At 29.5% G+C, this 15,328-nt stretch overlaps 1 protein-coding gene across 1 annotated transcript; it reads left to right on the top strand.

Moving 5' to 3' along the window:
• Positions 1-8,020: 8,020 nt before the first annotated feature.
• Phum_PHUM370990 (uncharacterized protein) lies at positions 8,021-14,729 on the top strand (the record flags this gene model as incomplete). Its single annotated transcript, XM_002428186.1, has 5 exons — positions 8,021-8,030; positions 8,519-9,039; positions 13,520-13,735; positions 14,095-14,321; positions 14,480-14,729. 5 exons carry the CDS (start codon positions 8,021-8,023, stop codon positions 14,727-14,729), a joined length of 1,224 nt encoding a protein of 407 aa, XP_002428231.1.
• Between the last annotated feature and the right edge of the window lie 599 nt (positions 14,730-15,328).

Genomic DNA, 15,328 nt, shown 5'->3' with positions numbered 1-15,328 from the left:
TCCTTTTTCCAAAACAATATAAAAAAAAAGGGGAGCGAGAGAAAAAGAGAGCGCGGAAAGGAGGGGAGCAAGTCGTGATAATCAAATAAATTGGTCTATATTTTATTTATTTACTCTCTTACTTTTCTCTTTTTTCGAGATTAGTTTATGTGCGTGTGCGTGTGCGTGAGTGTACGTATTAGTGTATTTAAATAACGAATAATTTGTATGAATTTAATCGAAGTAAATGTCGAGTGAAAAAGAATTAAAGATATAGAAGGTACACCTTCGAAAAACAGCCACTAACGGCAGTCACTACCTGTTTTACTTATTAAAAAAAAAAAAAAAAAAAAAAATTAATAACGTTTGACCTTTTCGAGATCAATAAAGAAGAAACGGATACTATCAGGTTTGCTACCAACATTTCTAAACTTTAACGACGACGAACCTTAAACGGTAACAGGTCGTACAATGTTAACTGTCTCCTTTACGAATACAAACGATTATAGGGTGAGAGAAAATTTTAGTTTTAGGTGTGAATTGAACTTTTTTGATTATGGCAAGACTTTGTACTAATCAAGTACTATAGCAACAGGTGACTAAACAGAAACTAAATTTGCACTTTTGGTTTTTCTCATACTTCTACTACTACCACTACTACTCAAACAGGACATTAGGTTTATTAATTAATTCGTATTAATATACACGAATACGACGACAACAACAACAACAACAACCCACATCACTAATAAGTATAAATTAAATTTCAAACTAAAAAGTTAATATTAAATTCTTTTGTTTTCTTCCCCCCTCCCCTCCCCTGGGTTAAAACCCCCAAAATTTAAGAGGAAAACGTGGGGAGGGGGGAGGGAAAACAATATGAAATTAATATCAAGTTGTTTTTTTAATTAGTTAAAATTGTTTTGTGTCGATGGGGAAAGTAAAGGAAATAAATTAATTGGTTCCATTGTTTTTCTTTTTTACAAATTTTAATAACGAATTTTGTTTTCATTTTGTCTTTTTCAGTACCAAATGTATTATTATTATTATTATTATTATTCGGTTTTATGAAAATTATTATTTGATAGATATACGTGATGTTGATGATTAATTATAATAATGAATTTTAAAAACGGTATATAATTAGTTTTACGTAATAATAATAATATTTTGCCGGTTGTTTTCGGTTCCTCATAATATTATTATTATTATTATTATTATTCATTTTCAAAACATTAACTCTACCCCATTTGAAACTTAGAGAGAAAATCTAATAAATTATTATTTTTTTTTTTATATACCTTAGTTAATACGAAATCGGACCTGAAAATAAAACGAATAAATACATTTAAAAAAAAAAAGAAAAAGATTAAAAGGGGCTGAGCCAATCAAAAATTAAATGCATCCTGTTAAACATGGCGGTGTTCAATAAGTGCCTGGTCCCGAGTAATAAATCGTGGTTCACACCTGAAAATAACAAATGAGACTCGGTAACATAAAATGATGGTGGCCCCCGTGTGATGCGTTCATAAAAATCCCTTTTCTTTTCTTTTTCTCCCCATTCTCGTATATAAAAACCTTAAAAATTCTTTTTCCATTATTTAATTTAAACCTAAATGATTTAAGGTTTTTTTTGTAAAGTTGTTGTTCTTTTTTTCTGATTCTTCTAGTTCTCTCCGGTTCTCTCTCTCTCTCTCTCTCTCTCTCTCTCTCTCTCTCTCTCTCTCTCTCTCTCTCTCTCTCTCTCTCTCTCTCTCTCTCTCTCTCTCTCTCTCTCTCTCTCTCTCTCTCTCTCTCTCTCTCTCTCTCTCTCTCTCTCTCTCTCTCTCTCTCTCTCTCTCTCTCTCTCTCTCTCTCTCTCTCTCTCTCTCTCTCTCTCTCTCTCTCTCGGTACCGTAGAGATTGACATTATCATAATTTTTTTTTTTTTTTAAATTAAAAATCTTTTCTCTCTCTCTCTCTCTATCTTTTTTCATCCGAGCTACCTGCGCATCTCATTTTCTTTCAACTTTTTTTTTTTTTTTTTTTTTTTAAATGTCTTCCTCCGCATGCAAAACCCTCCCGCGATGTTTTTTTTTTTTATTTTAATACCTTGGAGCAATTATTAAGTAATTCAATTTTATTTTATTTTATTTTTTACACGTTACATTTATTTTTTACGATAGTAAATATATCATCAGTATTATTATTATTATTATTGCTTTTGGTTTTGGTTTTTTTTTTTTGAATGAATTCTTTTTAGCTTGGAAATATTTAAAAAAAAAAAAAAAAAATTAATGAAGGTTTAATTACAATAATTATCAAATACCGAACAAGGTCGCGTGTCACTTTTTTACATTTATTTAAAGTAATAGTTGATGACCTTAACGTTTTTTTTTTTAAATTAATTATAATTTTATTATTATTATTATCGTTTTACTTGATACTTCAAGTTTGGATTTATTATCATCCGTTCCAGGATTTTACCAAGTAAACTATTCTAAATCGAATTTTTTATAAAGCTTTTGTTTTGGTATGAATACTGATACCTTCCAACAGGATGTACTCATTCCTGTTACACAATCAAAAAAGGGGGGAGGGCGAATGGGAACAAAGTTTATTGGTCGTTTTTTCCCCATATTCCTTTTTTTTTTTTATTCTTCCTATCATTGAATGATAAAAAATGTTTTAACGCCGCGATTCGTTTTTTAGTTTTTTTCTAATAAATTATCTCACGCCGATGTGAAAATACGGAAAAAAAAAATGGCGATTTTTAACGGTCTGAAACTAATAAATTATATCCGTAGTGTGACCCCCACATAATTTTTATCATTTCAACCACCTTAAATTATGGTGGATTAACATTTAAAAAAAAAAAAGGAATTAAACTTGGAAAAAATATAAAATGCATAAAAAAAAAAAAACGAACGTCGTTCGAAATATGTAATAAAATAATTTATGTTCACTTTTAAATCAGTTTAGTGGGGGAAGGATGGGGTGGGGGGGGGAATGTGGCGTAATAAAATTATTTAAAAAAAGAAAAAAATCATAAAAAATACCGCGTGCAAAAATCAAACGTTTTAAAATTTTTTAAATTGATCAGCAGTAATACGAGCTTCCATTTTCGATTTAAAAAAAAAAAAAAAAAAAAAATCTAAATGCAATGTCAACATTATAAACATTATGTTACTTTGTTTAGTATTTAATATACATATTAGGGGAGGATGAGGAGGGGAGGGAAATATTATAATAAAAGATGGTTTCGTACTAAAATCATTATTGATTATTATTTGTCTACCGGTGATTGTTTATAAATAATCTCGAAATGGGGTAGAATCGTCGTGAAATGTTGTTCTCATCTCAAGGGGTAAACGCTCTCGTGATGATCTCGTGAGGTATATGTAGTAGAAAAGGCTCGCGATGTAGGTTTAAAAAGGTTGCTTCCTTTTAAAAATTCAAGGAAAACAAAGCAGGGTAGAGTAGGATTATTTAATAAGCTACTACTACACACTTTTCCAGTGCTGGAAGGTTAGGTTTCAAGTTGTGCAAAGTACAAATCAATGTAATTAAGTATCGTGCGAAGATGGTTAAGGAAATGAGGCAATAAATTAAAGAATCGTTCAAAAAATTAAATAAAAAAAAAAAAAAAAATACGATTCAAGGTGATTCACACCGCTCCGCTACTCTTTTTTTTTTGCATGAGTTTTATACCCCCCCCCCCCAATCAAATAAAATGGAAAATGAAATTTTCAATGGCGATGATTTGTTTTTTTTTTTTTTTTTTAAATGGTAAAAATGAAGAGACATTGAAAAAATACATTGCAGAAAGTCCAAGGGCGAATTCATTTAAAAATGATTGTAATTGATAAATTTAAAAGTTTTAGAATTTTTACGGAAATGGGGAAATGGGGGGGGGTGGTAGAATATAAGGAAAAGTGTAGCAGAAGACAGGAGAGAAAACATTTTAAAATGCCAAAAAAAAAAAATTGGCGTGAATAAGATTCGTCGCTTCTCCATTTTTCTTCTCCATTGTTGTACAAAAACGTGTTATTTAATTTATTATTTATTTATTTATTTATTTTTCGTCTTTAATAGTTAAATCAAAAAGTTGAAGTAATAAATAATTATTAAATAACTTGATTATAAGGATACGGGTAATTATAGTTTGTGGGTATTTTTGTTTTTTTACTCTATGATTTTTTCTCAACGTCGTCGTCGTCGTTCGTCGATTTCTAATAAATCTATTTCCAAACACATTTATTTATTTATTTTTATTATTATTATTATCATTACGCGCGTTGTTTTTTAAAAATTTGTTTCCTTTTTGAAAAAGAAATAATAAATTGATTGATATAAAGGGATTTAATTTATGTATACAAATATTCTTATTTATTTTATTTGTCTTCATTAATTAATTAAATTAAAGGATTTTAAATGTTCTTATAAGGTTTTACGTTTGTGTTTGTTACTATTACAAAAGTGTTTTTTTTTTTTTTTTTTTTTTTTTTTCCATTGGAAAATTCGAGAGAAGTGAATAGTGTTGAATTTAATGCGATGTTCGAAATGATGATGGTGTTAATATACATGTTGTTGTTAATGATGATGATGATGATGATTATAAATTTAAAGATTTTTTTTTTGTGGTTTAATAGTTAAAGTTTGAAAGGAATGATTAACTAAACGTGTTAATTTTTTTTTTTTTTTTTTTAAACAGGATATTTGCTTCAGGGAAATTTTTTTTTTTTTTTTTTTTTTTTTTTTTGCACATTGTTGGAATAATTCGTTTTACATCTTTTTTTAATTAGCGTTTCGTGTGAAATGAGTAATTTTTTTTTTTTTTTTTTTTTTTAAAAGAATGAAAATAAATAATAATAATAATAATAATTAATACTTTTTTTTTTTAAATCTTTACAGACGACGATTTGAAAGAGAGAAAGAGAAAAGGGGAAAAAAAAAATCACAGGATGACTTAACGAGGAAAAATAAATAAAAATTGGGTAGTAGTATCAGTGATGGACTGGAGAGGAAAATTCAAATTTCAAGAGCATCGTTTGCTTCTGTTGTTTTTACTATTTTTCCTGTCGTTTGCCGCCATATTGCCGAGTAAGTAAAATATCTATGTATTTGCACGGGTACAAAAAAAATCGAGAAAATTTCCTCTACGAGTAACGAATTCTTATGATTTCATACTTGTAAGATTCTTTTTATTATTATTATTATTATTATTATTATTATTATTATTATTATTGGTTTTCTTTTTGACACGGGTAGAAAATTTTTTTGCAATGTTTGATTTTTTTTGCTGTTCGTACCTTGAAATCGTTGACGTCGACATGAAATGGCGTAATTAAGATTACGGAACAAAAAAAAAAAGAAAAAAAATCTGTTATTGAATTCCCACGTGATGGAACAATATGTACCAAACTTTTATGTCGAGTCGTTTTTATTTTTTCTTATGATGGATTTTCTTATTTCTAGCTTACACTAACAAAAAAAAAAACACGAAACATAAAACATAAAACATAAAGATTTTTATAAAAATGTGTATTTTATTTCTCATTACGCGGCGAATATATTTATTATATATGCAGATGATTTAAGTAATCGTGTTTTTTAAATATATAATTGTTTTCATCCACATCAATTTTTTTTTAATGGTCAACATGTTTTTTTTTGTGGGAGCGTTAATATTATTATTATTACTTAATAATTTTTTTGTTGTTTGTTTTGTTTTAGAAAAACAAATGATTATTATTAAAAAAAAAAAAAAAGAAAGAAAGAAAGCGTTTGAAAATTTCGCTTGATTTCGCGTTTTTTTTTCTTTCTTTTTCTTTCTTTCTTTTGCTTTTATTTTTTTTTTTTATTTTTTTTTTTTTTACATTTTTATGGTTTCACGTATCGGTTCATTAAATAGCAGCCGATTTCGTTTCGGATCATTTATTATTTTTTCGTATGAAAAAGTGAATGGTAGGAAAAAAAGAAAAAAAAAATTCACTTCGACACCGTCACGAAGACTTTTTTTTTTTTTTTTTTTTTTTTTCGTAACGGTTGATACACTTAATTTCGCTGCTATTTTATTCGGTTTAGAAAAACGAAAAAAATTCGAAACGGAACCGGTTATGTCGAAGGGGAATAGAAAGGATTTTTTAAAATGAAATGTTTTGAAATATTATTATTATTATTATTATTATTATTATTTCGATACAATTAAATTTATGTATTATATATATATTACACGGTTTAGATAGAAAAAAATAATAATTATTATATAAAATGTTGAAACTGTGTCAGTTTGCGTGATATATCGTAGATTTCAATGATTTTTGACGCACGTATATCTGCCATTACACGCTGCCATTTTAAAAGAAAATTGAAAAAAAAAAAAAATAGATTTCGAATGGATTCGAAGGATGGAAACGCGATTATTATTATTATTATTATTATTATTATTATTATTATTATTATTATTATTATTATTATTATTATTATTATTATTATTATTTTACAAGCGAAACTATCTTCTCTTATATATCCGTCACGGTTATTACGTGTTCGCCGCGTAATGTTTCTCCGAAATGACACGTTGAATATTCATTTCATAATTTTTTGTTCTGCTTATTTATTAAATCTCGCCTTCATAATCATCATCATCATCTTCATCATCATCAAATCGTGATTTTTCCTTTTTTCTTTCTTTGATTTTATTTTTTCCACCTCCCCCTTTCTCCCCCCTTTTTCCCTCTTCTGTTTCTCTCGTTTTTATTATCGAATGTATGATTACGCATTGAACTTTTTACACACGATTTATAATATCTCATTACAAACGTTTAATAATAATAATAGTTAGTAGTTGTAAAAAAAAAAAAAAAAAAAAAAAATGGAGGAGAAATGTTTGTAATATAATGTTACTCGTTAATAATAATAATAATAATAATAATAATAATAGTATGAATATTACGTTACAGTAAAGTTGTAAAAGTTTTTTTTGTTTTTTTTTTTTTTGTTTTGCGCGAGCGCGAAGTCAAAATGTAAATAAATTTTAATAATTATTATTATTATTTGTGTCTTTTGAGAGTTTCTCATAAAAACTCATATTTAAACATAATTATTAAATAAAATTTTTATTACGTGAAAAAATAATAATAATAATGGTGGTGGGGGTGTTAAAGTAATAATAATTTTTTTTTTTATTTTATTTTATAAGAATTTAAATTTATGCATTTTCTCGGCGTGGATTAATCATATTTTATTTAATATCATAATACCCCGAGAATAAATGTTTATGAAAAATAGGGGAGGAGAGGGGAGGGGGTAAATTGTGAAGGGTTGACTTTTGGAAAGTTTTATACGTAAAGTCGTCATTCAAATCGAAAATTTTGCGATTGTTATCGATCGAGAGTTTTTCGATATATTTAAATTTTGTTTCGAAACGCTTTAATGTTATTGAATTTGAGTAATTTGTAAAACGGTCGTTTATTTTCTTAAACCTTGAAATAACAAAAAAAAAAAATTTAATAATTTATTTATGTTGTGGCGGTCATTAGGCTAACAACCAAAATTCGTCACATTTTCGTGTAGTTTAAGTTACACGGGGAATCGTATTTTTTGTTAATATTATTATTATTATTATTCGGGAAAGAAAGAGAAAAAAGGTACGATCGTTTACGTTTTGATTTGTTAAAACGCGAAAAAAAGAGAGAGAGAGAGGGAGAGAAACAAAAAAGTAATGGAAAAAAGTAAAAATGAAAGGATGGATGATAAAATAATAGTAATAATAATAATAATGATAATAATAATAATAAGAGGGGAGACAATTTTTTTAAAATGGGAGAAAATGAGTGAATTGAATTAAATTACCCTGGTAATTGGTAAATTGTTTATGTGAAACGTTATCAAGATAATGATATCCATACGGTAATTGTACAAAGCCTGGTCATTAAGTTTCGTAATTGATAGGCTCGCTCTCTTTACCCTTTCTTTCTTTCTTTTTTGTGGCACTACAATTTTCATTTCCCTTTCGGTTTAAAAACAGAACGGTTGTAACAGTAGCAAGTAATCATTTATGGAAAAAGGTTGAGGAAAATTTTGAAATGATTTAATTTTATTGTAAGTTTCTGGGGGGGGGGAGGGTGTAAAGAAAAGAAGAAAAGGTGTGGATAATTTTACTTATTATTAATAGATTTCAATTGAGGTTTTGGTGGTACGCTTTGGGTTGGGGGTGAACCATCATCAAATTTAACGCGCAAGAGATTATCGAAAGAATAAAATAAAAAAAAGTAATGTATTAATCGATGTATCGATCGATCTATCGAAAGAACACAAAAACACAATAACAATTCAGTCATTTCGATATCAATTAAATACATTAAATTGTCTGGAATTGATTTTATATGTATAAAATCTGACGTCATATTTCAAAAAAAAAAAAAAATTTTTTTTCATCGCTTATTCCTTTTTTTTGATTTTTAAGATTAGGCGTTTTCTTTTTAAACGTGGATTTCAATTTAAAATACGCATAATAATCATGACTAATTTGTTTTTATCGTATTGTACCTTTCAGGTTGTGTCGGATGCAAAGCGGATTTTTGTAGCAGTCAGTATACGGAATCGCTCGATAGGGAAAAAATCGATCGACCCGAACCGACCGAGGCATCCTGTAAAATCCTTAGAAATTTTGGAAAATGCCTGAGAATGACGGCAAAAGAATGTCACGGAAATATTCCCTATCACAGTTCGATAGTCATGGTGAAACAATTGTCGAAAGAAAACAATTGCGAAGCTTTGATAGGACCGGAAAAAACTTTACCCTCTCCCCCCTTGCTTAGACCCAGCATCATACCAAAATTACCGGTGAACACGGTACCCGTTTCCGTCGTCACTCAACGCTCTTGCACATTTCTGGGAAAGAACAAGTTTCGATATTGCGGACTTTTCGGGGATCCACATTTGAAAACGTTTCACTCAAAGTATCAAACGTGCAAGCTCAAGGGTGCTTGGCCTCTAATAGACAATCCTTATTTGGCCGTGTCCGTTACCAATGAACCAGTTATTGAAAATTCACCCGCGACGGTTACGACGAAGGTAAGATATTCCATTTTTTAAATATTTTTTTTTTTTTATTAAAAAAAAGTTTCGAAGAATACGTCATAAATAATTATTATTATCGATACATTTATACGTATTTATGTATCCATGTGCGCACATATGTTTATTATTATTATTATTAAACATAAAATTCCAATACACAATAAGGTTTAAATTTGGTATTGTGTTCTCAATCTTAACAATAATAATAATAATAATAATAAAAATGTATTCTTCGATTTCGAGACCATTGTGTGTTTGTGTGTGTTGGTGCCCCTCCCTGCCCTTCCTCATCTTCTTCTTCCCACAACGATATAAAAAATTATTTTAAACATTGAAATGTATTGAAAAGAAAATTTTTTGTTTTCGTTTTGAACAGGTGTGAATGTCAGGTAAAAATTTCACAGATGAATGTTGTTGGTTCCTTCACTCTGGTTTTTTTTTTCTATTTAAGTGATCAAGCGTTCCGACTGTGTGAGAGAGAGAGAGAGAAAAAAAAGGCAAACAATCGTTTCGTTATTTTTATACTAATAAAGCATTAATCCTTGAAATATTAAACAACATGCATAATTGGAGAAGTTGTTGAACGTCACGTATAAAAGTGTGTGCGCGAACTAACCTGGATTCGATACCCGGAATCAAAGATTTAATTGTGGAAAAAAAAAAAAGAAAAAAATGTCATATTATATTCGGTTTGATGAGAGTAAGAGAGAGAGAGAGAGAGAAAAGAGACAAATTCGAACGCAGACGAAATTCAATTCAGGTCAATGGGAACGAGAGACATCTTTTTGGCGTGTGCATCTCGAATTGGCCCGCGCCCCAGACTGTCCCTCGTGCCAAACAAAACGAACAAGGTTAATTCGAACGGTGTAAAAAAAATCCCTACGTACGTACGTACGTACAAGCCGAAGCGTTCTAGACGACCTCCAAAAATTTATTATTATTATTATTATTATTATTATTATTATTACTTTTTCCCTTTATTTTTTATTGGCGTATGTCAAAACAATGCAGTATAATTTGACACCGGTTACAAAAAAAAAAACGTTAAAATTTAAAACTTTTTTTTTAAAAAAAAAAAAATGTCACAAAATTGGATAATAACAGACGAGGCGGTTTAATTTAGGGTTGCGCTCATATTTTATTACAGGTATTCTTAAACGGAAGTGAACGTGGAAGAAGATGGTTTGACCGAATCATTGTGAACTCGATTTTTTTAACTTTCAGGTTTTGAAATAATGTTTTATAATTCTTTTCTCTCTCTCTCTCTCTCTCTCTCTCTCTCTCTCTCTCTCTCTTCCCCTCTCTGTCTAATCATTGTACTTTATTTGGTCTTGTAATCGCGTTAAATTTAAAATGTCAGAGAATATTACAAGACTCGTAGTCTTGAAATATAATAAAAAAAAAATAATAATAATAAAAAGGCTTTATTATTATTATTATTATTATTATTCGTTATAAAACGTTCGTTCGTTCGTTCGTAACAATGCGTGTATTTCTTGTAACATTCAAACAATTCACATTTAGATGATGATAATAATAATATAATCACGGTGAAATAAGAAAAAAAAAATTCATTCAGTCATTGATTATTATTATTATTATTTGTTCGTTTATTGATGGAATGATTGGGTCCGAGTGTGTGTGCGCGTGCGCGTGCGCGTTTCTTGCTTAACGTCAGTTATTATTGTATTTGTAAACCTTAAAAGGAACCATCGGTATTTTATAAATGTTAAAAACCTGGCAACCTGATTTCTGGCAACAATTACACGCGAGGTTTTTTTCCTATTTATTATTTTGAATTTGTAAGTGGAAAAAGAATTAATAATTTTTTATCTCCGCCCCCCCTCCACCCCCTTGCCCCGCGATCCTGAAGAATTCTTTGTCCAATGATGACACAAAAAGAAAATAATACGAATATTTATTGTCCTTGAGATGAGTTAGTTCCAAGCTTTATCTTTTTTTTGTCATAAGTTATACGTGGAATATAATACGAAAATGAGCCTTCCCTGTTGGATTCCACTCCTAAGACGTGAAAAAAAAAAGAAAGAAAGAAAGAGAATAAATAAATAAGAAGAACCGGAATTTGAACCTGAATGGCGGATGGTGTGAAAATAGAACCCTCATCATTCATCTGTCATGCTTATTGTCTGTGCTACGCCTCGAGGTTCAGTGCCGTCTTCGGATTTTTTTTCTTTTTTTTTTTTTCGTCACTTTGTCAGATTAGCTCGTGGGGGGAAAATTAAATAATTTCCAAGAGTCTTTTTCCATTTAAGGCAGTCGTTTATTTCTAGGTTTGATTCAGGTGCGTTTTAAGACGGTTCTGATAAACATTATTATTATTATTATATACAATCGTCCGCGCTTTATTTCGTGTGTGTTCGATATTGAATTTTTTTCATTACGTAAAACGATTGAGTGTGGGTAATACGGGTGAGGGGGTGGGGTGAGGTGGGGGGTGGAAAAGAATTATAAACTTAGGAAACCTTAAAATAAGTAAAACGACACACGTTTTAATCTCTTTTTTTTTTTTTTTTTTTAAATTACGAGTTCACGAGTTTCTATTGAATAATAATGATAGAAATACAATAAAAATTTCCAGCAAAATTTTCCAGCAACGATGATTTATATCACGTCCGTGTTATTATAATAACGCTTTCGCCGACTGGAAATTAATAAGTTTTTTATCATTTAGGTGTGTTTTATATGCTTTTTTTTTTTTAACAATAAGTTTTATAGGTTTTTTTTTAAAGTCATAAAAATTATTATTTCCGAAGAAGAATAAATCGATAAGAAAGAAAATAATAAAATAAAAAATAATAATAATAATAAAAATTAGAATATTTAAGAAAAAGGATTTGAACTTATCGACCCGTTTGAATTAAAGTGTGGTGGTGGTGGCACTACTACTAATACCTAAAACAGACACAACAACAACAACAACAACAACAAAAAACTAGTTACGCGTTAATTAAAATAATATACCATAAAAAAATAATAAGGTTGTAAGAGTGGTTTGATACGATATACAACCAGTCGAGCGATGAAGAGAAAGAAAGAAAGAAAGATGGAGGAAAGGAAAGGGAAGGGAAGGGAAGGGGGAAAGAAAAAATGGTGAGACTACGATCCTGATAATCAAAAATTTTCATTTAATCTAAAAATCTTTAAAAGTGCAACCAAGGTTTCTTCTTCTTCTTCTACTTCTTCTTCTTCTGCTTTTATATATATATATCATTGTGTGTGTGACCCACCTGCGACTCCTTTCTTCTTCTTCTTCTTTTATTCACAACAAAGGAATCCTTTACGGAGGATCCCCCCCCTTTTCATCTTATAAAATTCTCAGCACGGAACAAAATATACCCGCGCACGTGCACACGCACGTACACAATTGGTTATTTCACTTTTTTAAATTAACACGAATTCATATATTTATATATATATTTTATTATAATATTATTCTTCAAATTTGTTTTGCTACGTCGTATTTAATTTATCATCTTTTTTTCTTCTGCTTCTTCATCTTGTATGGGTTCTCGAAACTATGAATATTATTATTATTATTATTATTATTTTAGGGGAAAGAATTTCCCATAGAGGGTCGTCTGAACCGTTTTTTTTTTTTTTTTAAATTGCTCCTCATGAAATAAAATTGTTATGTGCATATAAAATTTATATATATGTATACAAGATTATGAATACACGCACACACACGCACGCACGCACGCACACACATATTATTTTATAGTTTCCAGTTTTTTTTTTTTTTTTTTTTCCATAAGAAAAGAATTGAAAAAAATTAACCGTGAGATAAATCGAATCTTTTATTTTTTTATCGGATTCACGATTCGAAACACAAAAAAAAAATTATTTTCTTGTCACGATGCTTTTCCCTCCTTCCCCCTCCCCTCCCCTCCTCCCCATTTATTCACGTTTAAACCCGTGTCAAATTTGCAAAACAAAAAAAAAAAAAAAAAAATATTTACTAAAATGATAAATTATAATAATTTTTATTCAGTCGTTGTTGTCCGTTTTTTACCATCATCATCATCATCATCATCATTATTATTATTATTATTATTATTATTTTCAAAGCGTAAATCGGTTAAACGAAATCGTTGTTGTCGAAAACCGAGAGACCTGAAAAGGTGAGAAAATTATCGTTTGTTATTTCTAAAAGGGAAATCATCATCATCATCATTTTTTTTTTTTGTCGTTAATGCTAATTTTAATATTCGGCTAATCGAAAATGGCCGTTTACACACTAATGTCTTTCATTTTTTTATCTTTTATTACCCGCGTTTGGCGTGAACAGGTACTTTCGTGGTTTTAGAAAATCTTTTTTTCTTTAAATCACGTATTTACGAGCCCGACATTTAAGCCCGGTCGATTGATTGATTGATTGATTGATGTGTGAGGTACGAGTGTGGAGAAAAATGAAAATTTAAAATTTTTTTATTACTCTCTCTTTCTTTCTCAGGTGACGGTCATAATCAAGGGAAGAGGTACTTTTTGTACTCAGGAAAAAACGTACGAGGCACAATCGGATCAACCTCTTCAAGCGTCTTTCGTTGATGGAACTCACACGTCCGGACCTAATCAAAGCGTTATGTTAAAATTGGAAGAAATCGATAAGAATCATCAAGTCGTTGAAATTTATTTAAAATATATTGAAACCACCCTTGTTATTAGACAGGTAGGTGTGATATTAATAATAATAAGATTACGTGGGAGAGATAGAGATAGAGGGGGTGAGAGAAGGGAGAGAAAGAAGGAGGAGGAGATTGAAGACCATCGAATAGTGTTGTTGTTGTTGTTGTTGGGCCCGAGGTGAAAAAAAAGGGAGGGAGAGAGAGAAGAAGGAAAACTTGGAATTAAAATTCATTTTTTTTTTTATTTAATAATAATAATAATAATAATAATAATAATAATAATAATAATAATAATAATAATAATAATAATAATAATAATAAAATTCTACGTTCTTTCAAAAGTTCATTCAAAAAACACGAACGAGTTTTTAATTTTTTTTTTTTTTTTTTTTTTGCAATACAGGTGGGTAAATATTTGTCGTTTGCCGCGAGACTTCCGGAAGAAGTTGCTCTCATGGACGGGGAAGATCTTCAACTGTGCACTTCTGGATGTCCCAATTTGGAACAATTAAATTTAGCCGCGGATCACGGGGAAGCCATGTCGTGGGAAGAAGCTTTAAACGTTTGCCAAGATTCCAATGGTCTTAGTAATGAAATTAATAACAAATTAACGGATCATTATTTGGATTGGTAAGTTTTTCGAATACCATTTTTTTTTGCCGCGTATGGTTCTTTTACTACAACAAAAAAAATAAAAAATGTCATAGAGTAAAAACAATTATTTATTTATTTTCTCTCGAAAAAATTCTTGGAACGAAAAAATGACGTAATTTCCGGTTACGTTTTAGGTGTGTTTTCGATGTTATGACGACCGGTGAGGTGGCTTCGTCTGATTTCACGGCCGCCGCCCATTCAGCACAAGCCGACGTTCTCAGGTTCGATCCGGAATCGCTTAAAAACCGGACGACAACCAAACTTCGACCACGTGACGTCAACACAATGGCGACAAATTTAAATGGCGGAAGTGAAAAGTGTTTCGGATTTTTTTTCAGAAGGATATTATTCGCGTTAGTTATAATTGCAATCATAGTGAAATGACATTTTTTTTCCGAAGTGATTTATAATTATTATTTAATATTAATAATAATGATAATACTTTTAAATAATCGATTTACCTCAATAAGAAAAACAAGGAAGAAAGGAAGTAAATAAAATTTTGGTTTTTTCAAAATGGCGACCGATTCAAAACGAAGAAGGATTGTTAATCGAAGAGGGTTTTTTTTTAAGTCTTTCAAACGAAGAGAAAAAAATTAGAAAGACACGAAAGGATGGAGGATGTACACGTGAGTGATTGCTCAACATAAATTAACGAGGAAAAAAAAAAAAATGGCGATTTTCCGGATTCTCGAAAAATAATTATTTTCAAGGAAGGGAAAATTTTCGAAAGATTTTCTCAAGGATGAAAAATCCGGGGAAAAAAATCGATTTAAAAAAATGTGATATTTTCTTTTATTAAGCTTTAATTATTTAGTTGTAAAAAGATGAAGAAAAAGATAGATAGATGGATAGATAGATAGATAGAAAGAAAAAAAAGTTATTATTATTATTATTACATAGTATTCTCTATTAGTTTTATTATTATTTTTTTTTTTTTATTTAAACGTTCTTTTGTTGTTATCATTTTAATTATTATTATT

Source organism: Pediculus humanus, genomic scaffold, assembly GCF_000006295.1.
Source record: "Pediculus humanus corporis 1103172107803 genomic scaffold, whole genome shotgun sequence".
In the NCBI taxonomy this organism is placed as follows: domain Eukaryota; kingdom Metazoa; phylum Arthropoda; class Insecta; order Psocodea; family Pediculidae; genus Pediculus; species Pediculus humanus.
This window is presented reverse-complemented; position numbering and strand designations above follow the sequence as displayed.